The sequence below is a fragment of the Ornithodoros turicata genome, chromosome 1 (assembly GCF_037126465.1).
Source record: "Ornithodoros turicata isolate Travis chromosome 1, ASM3712646v1, whole genome shotgun sequence".
In the NCBI taxonomy this organism is placed as follows: domain Eukaryota; kingdom Metazoa; phylum Arthropoda; class Arachnida; order Ixodida; family Argasidae; genus Ornithodoros; species Ornithodoros turicata.
In genome coordinates, this window is record NC_088201.1 from 59,121,646 (window position 1) to 59,136,603 (window position 14,958).

Sequence of the window (14,958 nt, forward strand, 5' to 3'; positions counted from 1 at the left end):
CTACCGCTGAAGTTTGTCCCGCATTATAAATACTTGGGCATCATCATAGACAGAAGGTTGACATGGTCGAAACACCTCAAGTCATGTTTGACCAAAACCAACAACTATACCAACGTGCTACGACACGTCCCTGGAGCATCCTGGGGGTTGACGTGTGCTGACCTGCGTCAGCTACACTGCTCCCTTATAATAGGAACCCTAAGGTACAGCTTGCTGGCCCTACACGGCCTCAGTCGAAACGGGGAGCTGGAACTCCAACGGATCCAAGCACGTAGTCTCCGAGTATGCATTTTTACATGGAACACATACAAAGGTTCACACACAAGATGGTCTTGGCTGTCCCGAATATCTCAGACACTAAAGCATATGTACAGCACGAAGCGCATATTGCCGAGATAAAAAGAATATTTCACTCGACCCCCATGTCATGCACTGAGTAACTGCAAACTAACTTGGAAAATGAGGATGAGTTATTGAAGAAAAAAAAATAAGTTAGATTACTAAATACTTACCTTTGAAAGTATTACCAAGATACCAACTTACTCGCAAAACTACTTAAGATACGTTACTTAAATACTCTACTCAAGTTACTGTACAAGTCTGTTGTGCTCTGCTCTTTTCACAAAATTCTTAGTTGATTCTTTCCAGAAAATAATATCGTGTCATGTGAAAGAATATGTACGCTTTGGGGGATGTAGAATCCAAGGAAGAAGGGCCGCGAGCATCATCGACACCCGGACGTTTTCTTTTTTCTTTTGACGTAACGGTCAGTTTGGAAAAGAGCAGTCTGCCTACCAGAATCCGTACAGGCTAGTACAATGTTCACATATGGCTGGCTTCGAGGGTGGTTTCTTTCATTAATGTTCTCTGTTAAATGACTCTACGATGCAGTCTAAAATGATGTCTAGCAGATTCCTCTATGTATCGCTGCGTGTTGAGACAGCTCCGGTGAAGTATTCGTGATTCCTATATAGTCTCAGAAACACGGCGTCGGTATCAATGTTCCAGTAAGAGAGGCCGGAAGGATATGAAACCATTTGCACCACTTCAGAGAAAATTCACCATTGATTCATGTTGTCTGGATAACAAATTGAATGAATTTATTTACAGATTATGTACAAAACCCTGTCATCAACATCATTGCGGTCATCAACGTAAACGCGTACCATGTGACTTTGCACCGCAATTTTGCGCATAGTCTATATCCATACGAGGTTCTCCTTAGCGTCCATGCCAGCCGTGTCCATGACCACCGAGGAGAACGACCTTGTGGCCGCCACCGTGGCCGCCACCGAAGCCGCCGCCGAAGCCGCCTCCGTGTCCTCCAAGATGCCCACCACCACCGTGAAGCTTGTGGACGTGGTGAACTGTCTTGACTAGGTACGTGGGTCCTTGTAGAGCTTGAACACTGTGAAAGCCATGTCCGCCGCCATGTCCACCGCCGAAGCCTCCGCCAAATCCGCCCTTAAGTAGGATAACTCCACCACCGTGGCCACCGCCATGTCCTCCGCCATGACCTCCGAGAAAGCCACCCATGGTGGCTCCAGCCAAGACGAATACAAGGAGAGCAACGCCCTGTAAATCAAAGATGAAAAAGTCCCATAACACTTGATAATCTGATGTAAGAGTTGTAAAGTACTATAAATGTTATGAATTTTACTTTTTTGTCACGACCCGAATAGTAATAAATCCGTGCGTAGTCACGACAAAGCACTTTGCAATGCAAGCCGATAAGGTACCGTCCTCTCACATTCCAACTGGTAATCTTTTGGCACGTGTGCGGAGAACCCTGACAGCCTTAGCAGTGAGCCCCGATATCACGAGCGCTTAATGCATTCCTCCAAGTCACTCCTGAACATTCACTCTTAAAAATGATGGGGGTTGGGGAGGGGGATGCTGTACATACTTATGCAGTACATAATTTGTACAAAAAAAGGCGTACGTCTCTTTGATATTACAACAACGGTCAGCCTCCAACCCTTACAAACAACTTAGCGTCGGCTTTTCCCCAATGGCGTAGAGATTCGGCTTCCAATTTCCTTTCACGTGACCCAATGTTATTTTCTGCGAACGATCCACTAATACCCACGTGAACGACACTTTCGTGGTCCTTGCATCAAGGAATTCCTGCAGAGAACCATAGGAAACGGTTCTTCATTTGCAGAACCGCGGCTCACTAGAGTACACTCAGCACCGAACTAAATCCTATAGGCATTTTCTATACACTAGTTTTCCTACATGGGACGTATTACAAGATTGTTACACACACCGTGTTAACTTATAGTACAACCCTAAGGGGAACCAACAAAACGTTAGAGAACATTTTTACCGTCAAGACACCTTCAGGTGTTCGAGACATAGCGTAGTAGCACAGTCTTCAAACACCACCCAGCGTCTATGACCCCGCCCTCCACCGCGCACAGGTATACCTACCAAGCTGTTCATTCTTGGAACTTGTGATGTGAACTGTGCCGTTCCTCCGCTGCGGTTCCATTTTATACAACCTCCGCCCACCCCACTCCCTTCTTTTCCACTTTCACTAGCTTGACCACTTTGTGCGCTAAAAATTGTTCATATAGCCAAGGTTGCCCTATAATCTGCTCCACATATAGATGAAAACGTCCAAACACCTTCCAGGCTCGATGCGTGCTCGCCGGTTGTGCGAATTTTATCCTCACGTCCGCGTCACCTTTCTGTCCTTTCTTCTTTCTTTCCTTTTCTTTTTTTCAACGTAGAAGTGGCCTCCCCGGAGGCTGTCCCAAATGCACTTCGTGCCGTCCTGCTTGGTCTTGTTGCCTATTCTAGATAGCACTGTATCTAAAAACAAGAAGTGTGAGAGACTCTCGTCATTACAACGTCGCAGATCGACTGGATGGCAGATCGACAGATCGGTTTGGACGATACGTATTCATACGCCATCCTCGTCGGAAGGAGTCATAACGCGAGCACGCGGCACGCTCGGTAACATTTTACGTGGGAGCTAGTGGCTAGATGTGAATTTCGAGTAACGGAAGTATTAACAATGCCTCGTTTGTTCGTTCCTATACTGTTACCTCCATGAAAATAGAAACATAAATATCCGGTGAAATTCGTGTTGCATTCAATGCAAATAACTGTAGCACACGTCTGCAATGCGATCCATAGTCCCGTTTAATCGCGGTGTCCTTTTCCTATATGACACGGCCAGCACTAGGTGGTAAATTTTTGTTTTGTTTTTGTTTTAGCACGACGGAGAAACTGTGGCTATCAGCGACATACAGACGGTGACACATAGAGAGAGGACAGCAGGAACGTGTTGGGGGGGGGGGGGGGGTTAGTATGCATCCTGGGTCGACTTTGAGGGGAAGTGTGCCGATTATTCGTCTGGAAAGTCTGCCGGAAAACCAGGGAAAATCACGGACAGCACAACCAACGAGGGGACGCTTTAACCCGCTCGGCCACGCCACTGATCTAGGTCGTAATTGATTTCACAACCCATTCTCTTCTACGGACCTCTTGTGCCGTGTCATCGAATCGTCGTTAACAAGTACATGACACGGCAATGTATGACATGACGCTTTGGTAAACCTGAGACTGCTAGAAGATACAAATGACGTGAAAGTCCCACGACATTGAATACTACTACTTATCTGTAATTGATCCGTGAACTTTTGAACATTTCAAAGGAGATCTTTCCAAATATCGGTGTTTAGCATCTTCGTGATTTCAAAATATTCTACAGGCGGACAAGTGATATCGGTTCCTGGAAAAATAATGATGTTACGCATTTCTTCACCGTCATATGAGCCTGCTAGTCCGTTAGACCTTCGTTTAGCTAGTGAGACCCCATTTGCGAACATTAGTTTACACTGACAGAAAAATCTGGGTCTTTTGCATTAATCGTTCTTTCAGAATTTCCTTCGCCGTTTTCTTTTCTTTTTGTCCTTGCACAGATTACAATCTTTTCTCTGTGTGTGTGTGTGTGTGTGTGTGTGTGCGTGTGTGTCTTTTTTGTTTGTTTCTTTGTTGTTGTTTTTGTTTCATATGTAGCTGCACTTATGTATATCTTGTTAAAATTCTTTACTGAAAACCGAGATGAAATTCTGCTTAAAAGTGAAAAGGAAAAACTATTAAGACAGCGCGCGGAGCACCAATAACCAGCGTGTTCACACAAAATGTCGTTACAATTTTTTCTAAATGTGTCTTAAAGCGAAATTTACCCTGTGTTCATAAATATAACAGGTCATATCACGACAAGGAAAGGTAGCAAATACAGCGAACCGGTTAGGAAACGTGAAGGGAAGTGCCTCAGGATAAGAGCCGCAGATATTTCGAACAGAGATTCTCATTCCGTTCGAAATATAGGATAAATAGCGGAAATATCGAAATAGCGGATTTCAAGAGCCTCGAACCACTTCAGTACGCGAGAGGAAGCACACGAACGCCAATACGTGCATTCTAACATCAGAGAGCAGACTGGGCATTGGGCCTGGCTCCCCCTGGCGTGACAAAGTGACCAGACTACAATTATCTCTATGCCGTCTCACCTCACGCACCACTGCTCACACCCGCCTAAGCTGAGCAGGCAGACCTCACTCCTTTTTCCCATTGAACGGCACCCCCCCCCCCTCCTCAAACCCGGCCAGGACTAATTTACGAGTTAGTCGTAACCATGCAACATTCCAAAAATGCGGCAGCCGCATGCGAACGCAAACAAGAGAAGACGCGTTGCTCCTAATGAGGCTGAGAACTAAAAGCGCGAAGACGAAAGCAGTCATCTACTTCACAGACAGAAGCGAAGATGCGTCATGCATCTCTTGCGACGCCACACAAGCGCTCGAGCATGTCGCGTTGCATTGCAGAAAATACACAGGACATACTGTAGGGGTTTTTTTTTTTATAATAAAACTATGAGAACTAAGAACTATTTGGATCCAGTTTTCACAGATGAGTTATGCGGCCAGGCGGACATCCTGTCGGAAAGCGTGCGTAATTACTGGACGACTAATTACCTAAAACTCGTTAATTAACTTAGTAATTAGATGCTTTCAGGGAAACGCGAGATAAGTTTAATCAAAGTGCGGGAAACAAAATTTATGCAAATTCTTCCAAATTTGTCGGTACACCGCCAGAACTCCAAGCATATAGAGTGGATGAGTGTCCAACAGTTAGAGGTCAGAGGGAGACCGCCACTTTTGCCCCCACATTCTTATGCCCCTGACTCTATTGCTGCGTTGTGGGGTGGCTGGCTCCACCTACGTGGAACCACATTCGCCATACTTTTTCTTTTCTTTTTTTCTTTCGAGCCAATCTGATTCAATAATATGGCTCGCCTTGTTGTGAGACATTTACGGCAGTCCTTTGCTTGCGGCGAACACGCTAGGACGACACCTCGTCCTATAGTGTGTTCGCCGTAAGCAAAGGATTATGTACCAACCTACCCAATTATTAATTATTTGCTGAAGTTTCAGGAATAAGACACAGGAACGGCACCGAGACTCAGAACCAGTCGAATGAACATTCTACGCAACTGGGTAAATCTTCGTGCGAAAGAAAGGTACAAAAAAAAGCCAGAAGGGTGATTTCCTCTCAATTCGGGGAAGCCCGCCCGTCGAGGTCCTTCGAGTTTGCTACATATTTTTTGTGTAAAAGTCACATCTTTGTGATGAACATTGGCATAAATCTCGAACTTGAAATCGGAACGGATGCCGAGAAAAAAAATTGAAGCGCGCACGACGGTGCCTCATCGGAGCGCACGACGCAGCACTCGGGCCGAAGTTTGAGGCAACCCTATGCGCCCTACGTACAAGTGACGGGGACAACATTTTTTCTAACCGTTCTCTACATACTGAACTGTAACTGTGTGGCATACGCTGATACCTACTACCGCCCTTTCGCGTGAGAAAAAATCTTGAACTTTGTGAACTTTGAACTTTGTCGCCTTCCTGTTGGGGAAGTGGACATTAGACCAAAGTGATTTTTACACCGAAAGATAGCCAATTAAGTGATCTTCCTAACGGTATGCTGTTAAAGATGCTGTGAATGATAAAGCTAAGGCGGTATGAGGGAGCAAACCGGGATCACCATCGAAAAATACGCCGCCTTCATGGATCGATTTCTCGAAAACCCCACCTTTAATTTTCTCGAAAAAAATATCATATATTCATCATTCTATTGCCTTTCAAGCGGTATAAATTTTGTAGGGACTAAAAACATCTGAAAACCATAGCGGAGCGAACAGGCGACACATGGTACGCAGTGACATCTCACAGGCGTACGGCTGGATTAATACACCGCAGGCGCGCGCTAACGTCTGTATATCCACGTTATCATTTATTTCCTGCGTTCCTACATGCAAGCGAATAATCCCAAACTGTTTCTTGTACCGTTGGGCGTATTTCCATTTCGGCAGTCACGAGATATCACGTTAAGAGAACACAGGTTGACAGACAGCTATTTAGTATTTATTCTTTACATGTATTTTACTCTGTTCCGCGTACAAAATGTATTTCACATGACACATACAAGTTGGCACAGGACATCACGAGGCTCGTGGCTCGTGAGTCTATGATTTCACGGGCACAAGATCACAAAATTGAAGTAGATGAACTGCATGCATCACGAACCAGCGGGTCTGGACTACGGAATGTTCGGATCCTGAAGCCAGGCCCAATCACTCAGGCGGATACATGTCGATGACGCTTCTTGCTAGCAGGACGTCTTCATTGTCGAACCCTCTATTCCATTTCTTATACCACACGTGGGAGGAACGAATGCCTGCGACGGGACGGACCGTCCCCCACTCCTCCTTTCTTGCTTCTCGGAACACCGTGATGTCGCTCGACGGAATTTCCAGCAGGTGCGTTGAGTGATTTTTCTCTTTGAGAACACGGACGAAATCAGCAGGTGTTCGAATAGCTGCAGCAACTGTACACCGCAGGTTGTGTAAGCTTGCCATATGTTTCAAAGAACCGCCAACACCATCGCAAGCATTTTTGCCGTGAACACTATCAGAATACAACCTTTTCGTCACAGCCACTCTCTCGCCGTCTTCCAGTACGTGGATAACATCCTTCGTGTTAGGGCTTTGGTCAGTGCGGTCCATCTCGTCTTGGAGATAGTATTGCAGCGCAGTAACTACGTCAGCCTCGCTGACAGGGGGTCCCGTGTACTTCTCGGGCATTGCCCACACTCCGTGCTCCGCCCTTAGAGCTCTTGATTTCTCTATCACGTATTTTGTGGCTTCTGGGATTAGTCTCAACGCTTCTTTCTTTGTCATGCTTTCATGAAGAAGTGTTAGGAGTTGACACCGCTGTTGATGCGAGGTGCACTTCTGGTACGTGCTCCTAATATTTTCTACATAGGTAGAGCAGCTCGAACAACTTGCATCGGACGTCGTAGGCTCATCCACATTAAATGCCTCACTGATTTTGCGGCTTATTGTCTTGCTTAGTGCGTTGCCAACTCCTTTCTTTTTACGCGAAACGTACGAGGCCACTCGTTTCCGTTTTACTGCCGTTGGGTTCCGCAGTGGAGTGACATCAATATTCGCAGTGGAAATACTCTCGTTAATTTCAGCAACAATTTCTGCGCTCTGAACGTGCACTTCGTCTGGTGGAGATGTGGGAGGAGACCACTGAGAAAGTTCAGCTATAGCTGAACGGAAATAGCTTGCGCAGTTCTTGCACAACTGGTCTTCATCATTGACTGCACCACTGCCATCCGAGCCAAGGAGTTGCTTCAGTGCATCGATGTCGATGCATGAAACAGACACGAAGCCGCGCTGCTTGTTGATCCTCCTACGATGTCGTCGTGCGTAATCCGCACAATAGGCACGTTCCGTACTGTGGACGAGTCGAAACATGGTGTATATCGAACAGGGACACGGAATGGTTTGGAGCCTTCACTTTGGACACAACCAAGAACACGCGTTTGTTCAAGCTCGACCCTCTCCCCTGGTGATTAGTAGCCACAAGGTAAGCTGGCAAGGTCATATTCGTTAGCACGTCTACGAAGCACACAGGAAAGGAAGTGTTAGGTTGTAAAGTACAGCGCTCCGGCGACAGACCTAATGAAAACGACCTCCCAAGACGTGGCTTTGGAAGCCGGACGTGTGTTGGTCAAAGATGCGTTGACGCGTGATAGGTGGATGAACGCAAAGCGAACCGAAATGCAAGGAAAGAGCCGGAAGGCTGGCAGCAGCATCTTGGCCTTTTGGCGTTAGATCTTATATTGTTTAAAAATATAAACACGCCTACACGGTGACGGCGCAAGAAACTACTAGGGATCATTCTCCTGCATATGGGAACGCAGGAAATAAATGGTGACGTGGATATACAGACGTTAGCGCACGCCTGCGGTGTATTAATCCAGCCGTACGCCTGTGAGATGTCATTGCGTACCATGTGTCGCCTTTTCGCTCCGCTATGGTTGTCAAATGTTTTTAGTCCCTACAAAATTTATACCGCTTGAAAGGCAATAGAATGATGAATACATGATATTTTTTTCGAAAAAATTAATGGTGGGATTTTCGAGAAATCGATCCGTGAAGTCGGCGTATTTTTCGATGGTGATCCAGGTTTGCTCCCTCATACCCCCTTAGCACTATCATTCACAATATTTAACAGCATACCGTTAGAAAGATCACTTAATGGGCTATCTTTCAGTGTAAAAATCACTTCGGTCTAATGTCCACTTTCCCGACAGGAAGGCGACGAAGCTCACGCAAAAACGCGCTCTGCGGCGTTTTCGCGATTTTTTCTCACGCGAAAGGGCGGTAGTAGGTATCAGCATATGCCACACAGTTACAGTCCAGTATGTAGAGAACGGTTAGAAAAAATGTCGTCCCCGTCACTTGTACGTAGGGTGCATAGGGTTGTCTCAAACTTCGGCCTGAGTGCTCCGTCGGGCGCTCCGATGAGGCACCGTCGTGCGCGCTTCAATTTTTTTTCTCGGCATCCGTTCCGATTTGAAGTTCGAGATTTGTGCCAATGTTCATCACAAAGATGCGACTTTCACACATTTGATTTGAACATTTGAACACATTTGATTCACACATTTTCACCGATTTGAAGTGTTCCGTTGATTTGTGTGTGTATGTGCGTGTGTGTGTGCGTGTGCGCGTGAGTGCGTGTGTGTGTGTGTGCGTGTGTGTGGAATCTCAGGTTGTGCAACAAAACGTGTTACAATAATGGGCTCCGTGCATATAGTCTCCCCTATATCGTCAACTCATTTAGAGTATCACGTTGTGTAATGTAATAGTCACACCTACATCGCCTCCACCCAGACTTGAACCCCTGAAATCGGCAACTCCTTGCATTCACTTCATGAGACAAAAAAGAAAGAAACAAGGGGGATTTTCCACCGCGTACTGGGCCCTGCTATTCCTATACATAGAAAACACGCGCTCATACATTTGTATAAGAGATATTGGTCGATAACATAGAGGCAGTATAAAGTAACGTTACTCTCAGCCTAAAGCGAGCTTACCCAATGTGCATCTTCATCGTGCAGAGAAGGTGCCTTCGTGGGTTAGAATGGGCTGTGGTAGTTCGCGCCGAGTGATATTGAATATATTTTTACACATGTATTCGACATTACTTGCACCCATGTGAACATGCTGTCCAAGTTTTGCAGAAACGCAGGCATCCAAGCCTCCAAAGACTGCTGCTGCTGTGATATCGCGAAATATGGCATTCCACCGGCACAGTTAGCAGCTCCAGCGGCCAGCGGCATTGGGAGAGGTCACCTGATTATTCACCAGTAGGGAGTAGGAATTGCGAAGCATTTCACGCCTTCGCTCACAGTGGTTGAGCAGCAACATGCTGAACAATCCGCATCTCCCTATATACTATATATTTCTTTGTCACTCATTCTTCTCCCATGCAGCATAATAGAACTGCATAACAAAGAAGTAAACTACAAATATCAGTGTGTCAAGTCCCTTTAAATTCTTTACGTTTAACGGCACGTCTGGCCTTTGAATTGAACTGATGCAAAAGTCGTACCTTCCGCTATAAGACTACGCGACATCTAGAAAAACAACGGGTAAACTGACTTGGCTGTAAATGTGTGCAACACTGCTAAAAGATTTAGACGCTCGAAATTTTGGTCATCAATAATGTTCGCAGCCGATAAACTTGGGCACACTGGAACGTGTGAGGAGGGAATAGATCGCTAGCCAAGCAGGAAAAAGTGTGCTTCAAAAGTTTCAAAACGCACCGACTGGTAGTGCGCCTGATGAATTCCGCTGTAGAAGAAAGTTTCTAGTGACAGCTAAATACAGATAGATTTGCGCTTTATAACACATTTATCATCAAACGAAGATAAAAAGCGCTACAACCACTTTTAAACTTTGAAAAACCGATTAGCTGCAATGCAATCACACGTGAGCAAAGTCTTGAGGAAAAATACTGCAGTTTTTATTTACATGTTATGTACAAGTGACGGTGTGGGCATCTCTTTTAGGTTTAGCCTTGACTTGATGAACGTTTGGCGTTTCTAATGTATATTGACGCGAAAGAATCTTAATATCAGTGCCATCCGTGTCCGTGACCGCCGAGGAGAACGACCTTGCCACCGAAGCCGCCTCCGTGTCCACCTCCATAACCACCGAGGTGGCCACCACCACCGTGAAGCTTGTGGACGTGGTGAACGGTTTTCACGAGGTAGGTGGGTCCCTGAAGAGCCTGAACGTGGAAGCCATGCCCATGACCGCCACCAAAGCCTCCACCGAAGCCGCCTTTGAGAACAACGACGCCACCACCGTGGCCACCGCCGTATCCTCCCCCGTGACCACCGAGGAGTCCTCCCATGGCGGCTCCAATGACTCCGCAAATAACAAGGGCAACGGTCTGGAAGAAATATCAAATACGCTATGACACCAAGCGACATAACACGTATGATAACGTCCCATTTAACTACATCACTCCATTTTTTTAAGCTTTCGTCAACTGTTAAGGTTGGGCCCTTATGAAGTATACAAGCACCTATACAAGTATACCATACCGCATCGTTGCACCTCGGCACCAGTTGCATCACACGTTATATGAGTAGTCCGCTTCGCATACTAAACGTTACCCAATAAATCATACTAAGGCGAGTGTCGTATGCATTCTTCTGGTCCCTTCCGCCTACTTAATCAAGCGCACAACAAGAGCGATAGAAGAATGGAACCCCAGCAACCACAAGAAACCAAAGGGTGGAAAATAAACCACATGAAAGGGCAGGAGGAATCTCCACTCCACCTGCACCTCGACTTGCCCCGTTTATCCGCTGCTTAAACTCTCTATACAAACCCACAAAACTCGAGCACTAGATTAGAAGCACAAGAAGAATCACACAACACAGAAAACTATGATTTACGTTATCCTCCCCCTGGCTTCAGCAATACACTAGTCCTGTGAAGTAACGAACGATCAAAGAATGCTCGTCTTCATTCCACCTCAAAATTCAACAATACTCGTCCAATCTACAGCATTGCGACGACACCTCAATACACATCCCAACACTCGTGTTTCAGCGAGCCCTCGAGCTGCACAGCTTCGACAACGCTCCCCTGAACAACGCGAAGAGGGCGTGCGTGTTCAAGCAGGCTTTGTCGAACCTCTACACCTTCAGTATCGTACTGCACAAGATACCTACAAAGGTGTTCATTGTTGGTATCTCAGACGCTGCTGACGTGCTGTCTGACTGTTCTTTGCCCACTATATATACATATATACCTATATGGTACTTCACACACTCCGCCCACCTCGCCCACTTTCACCCGTTCAACGACTTTTACGCAATGTAACCGAATTTATCGCACGATATTTGTGAAAGAAGGAAATGGCAACACCTTGTTCCGTGCAGAGACTCTCATCCACATCTCAGAATAGATGCCTCGTTCGTGTCTTCGGGGGAGAAAGTCCGGTTGCTTTATTCGACTTTTCCTTTTGTGGCCACCCGCCCTAAAAATCTAAAAATGCATCGCATCTTAACGCCATACAGAAGCGGATGAAATACTGTGCCATTACCCCGTGCTTTCATTTTATCTGGGGCTATAATTACACCGGCGCTTCCTTCCTAAACTAGGAAGCCAAATGGTGTCTAATTACGACCTGACAACGACTGACCAAAACTGTGTGTGCAGTGTATTTCACGATGCTCAATCGCTAATGGGGAACGCTTCTGTTGTATAGGATAGCCGTAGGAGCGCTACTGTGGTGGACTGACGACATTGCTGCTCTGAAAAGACTGAGTAAACAGTTTGAAATGCATGGATTTTCAAGAATGCATTGGAGTCGGCGTCCCTGAAAAGCTCCTCCTGTTGTGATTTCGTACGTTGACTTTGTGGGACCATCAAACCTAAACCAAGTTCTTCTCGGGTACAGGTTTTTCCTTAGGCTCTTGTTCCCGTTAGGAAAAGAAAATATATGAATTGTTTTCTGGTTCACACCGGTTTAGCATATTAGTCCTCAGCCCTTACAGACACTTCAGGGAGTTATGGCAATTTCCGGTGACGCATTTGGGGTGCTTTTTCTGCCCTTAAAGCGAGCGGTACATTCGGATGATGTAAATGGAGCTAGAGCCGCGTGTTTGAGTCATGCAGCACGGAGCAGTTTCAGCCCCTCTAGGTCGCTGTTTTGGCTCCTGCTCGGAGAGGCCGAGCCGGAGGTGCTCCTAGTGTACTAGTGCGCAGCACCTCTTGTGGTAAGAGTGTCTGGTGAATTCAGGTGTAGACCGCCCCAGGGCGGTTCTTGTGTGGAACTCGAACCGGGCGGGAGCGCTCTAACTCGAAGTAGAAAGCATAGATTGAGAAGTTACCCGTCAAAAAGAACTCGTTACAAGTTAAGTTACCGTGTGAAAAATGTAACTAAGTTAGTAACGAAGTTCTTGAGCCTGAAGTGTAACTCGCAGTTACTGAGTTACTTAAAAAGAAAGAACGAGTTACTTCCAAGTTACTTCGGACACAAAACAGCATTACGCAGGTGCAGCGCGCGTGAGCAGTTGAGTTAGACCTTGAGTTGCCTGCGGTGGAGTGCAACACGCTTCGATCGTTTTCGTTTATGTCCAACAATAGACCTCTCCCTGTTTGTAAACAAATGACACCAGAGTGTTCGACAGCGCCACAAATTTGGTAGAATTGAGCTACGCTCGAAGCTACACTCTTAGCCCGGTTACTTCTAGTAAAGGTAAAAAAATTGCAATAGTGTTACCTGTACACTAGATGGATACAGCGTTACCTCTGCCGGGGTTACCTCTCTAAAAGTAACCAGATGCATCGTGTATTTAGAAGTAACACCGTTCCCGGGGCTCCGGGGCTGGGCTACACCCGCCCGTTCCTCGCGTCCGTGCATGCATGCAGCAAATTGCATGCAGGCACACACGAAACACGACACGGGTGACATACCAAAATAGAATGACCATGGGCTTTCCTGGGCACGTATTTTATTGTGAATATCAGGAAAACACAACCCAGCACTGGCAACGTAGGATAACGGAGATATCGTTTCTCAATGTGGTGGCATATGTGAGACTATGTAGAATGAACACAGCTCCAAAGGGGCTTTGATGTGTTCACAGAATCACGTGAAATATTGTGTTGTAAAATTGCAGGGGCGGCATGCATGCATACGGACCTTGTCCTCATTCTTGCTTGTTGCTGTGGGGAGGGTGCCGCTTTCACCACCATAAATATCTAAAATGCAATGGGCACTCCTTATTTATCGCTCTCACGTTGTTTGTGTACATCATTAATAGCAAAAGCAGATTTTAATTACACTTGTGCAGGCACGAGTAATGAATGCAAAAAATGTAGATACCTGATATGTTGGAAGACTCGGTGTTCGGTATCGTAGCGTCGTGTGCCGAAAACGGGGGATTTTCCAATTCACGAGCTTTCATATTTGTACATGTAGCGGCAGTGATGAAACCAGCCACAGTATGGAGTTCACATTGAACTTCCTCAAGGCAAGGTGTAAGGCAACATAATTGTGAGGCCAGCGATACATGCACATAAAAAGGAGAGGGTACTGAAATGTTAACTTCCAACAAACACAGATGGCAAAATATTTTATGGATGGCAGGTCGTTATATGTAAGAAAATAAATACCATGAAAACGTCACAGCTATGCCCTGTTTCCTCCTGTGGCTGCAAGTTCACGTCCTGAACATGTTCTTCACCACCTGAGGGAAATCAGTCGACATTAGTTTGCATGCCCTTGACATATTAATTACCACCAGCCCACCCTCTCCTCCACTGCCCGACTCGTCGGGATGGGGATTTAGGTTGCCTGGTAGATAAATTCATCTGAATGTAATTCAGTAGCAGATGTGATCGATTTCTTATTTTTTAACAGTTTACTGACTAGTCGGCGTTATTGACTGATTGATTGTCTTGACTTTCTTCATTGGTATAATTCGCGAGATGCTATCTAGTGGTCAGTTGTACTAGCAAACCACTGATAACAACCAATTAAGGCATCAATGTGGGCAACCATTCCGGTCAATTAACCACGTCGACCAATCACAGTGGCTCAAGTCATCAGTCAACCCATTTACCACGAAATCAGTGAAATTTAGGAAGGCAATCAGCCAGAAAATGACTGAGTCAATTCATCAACCAGCCAGTAATACCCCTGTCACACGAGCATTTTCGATCCTGCTCGACCGAACCTGCTTGAACCCAATGCAGATCGGATGGTGCTACACGGCCGCTTCCAAGCAGGATCGAACTTTGATCCTGCTTGACTCAAGACAGTTCCCATAACAGGATTGAGAATTTCAAGACGGCTCGACGGACGCCATTTGCATCCTCTACCCCGGTGAACTGTCATAACCGTCATAACTTAAGACGGACATGCGCGCGAAGCTACAAATGATGCTTACATCGGTATACGATAAATTACCACTAATATCGCTGTTATATAGGAAACGCGAAACTAATGAGTTCCGTTTATTCATTTGCCTATATTCTCGACACCGCGCGACAACAGC

At 46.0% G+C, this 14,958-nt stretch overlaps 1 protein-coding gene and 1 long non-coding RNA gene across 2 annotated transcripts; one reads left to right on the forward strand and one right to left on the reverse strand.

Moving 5' to 3' along the window:
* Positions 1 to 1,136: 1,136 nt before the first annotated feature.
* Positions 1,137 to 2,631, reverse strand: LOC135399204 (holotricin-3-like). Its single transcript, XM_064630986.1, has 2 exons — positions 2,434 to 2,631; positions 1,137 to 1,575 (listed from the first exon to the last, which is right to left on the reverse strand). The coding sequence occupies exons 1-2, from the start codon at positions 2,443 to 2,445 to the stop codon at positions 1,222 to 1,224; spliced, it is 366 nt and encodes a 121-aa protein (XP_064487056.1). The 5' UTR covers positions 2,446 to 2,631; the 3' UTR covers positions 1,137 to 1,221.
* A 3,890-nt stretch (positions 2,632 to 6,521) lies between these two features.
* Positions 6,522 to 11,082, forward strand: LOC135399213 (uncharacterized). The gene is made up of 2 exons (XR_010424225.1): positions 6,522 to 6,838; positions 10,516 to 11,082. It is a non-coding gene; the product is annotated as an uncharacterized LOC135399213 (long non-coding RNA).
* Positions 11,083 to 14,958: the final 3,876 nt, after the last annotated feature.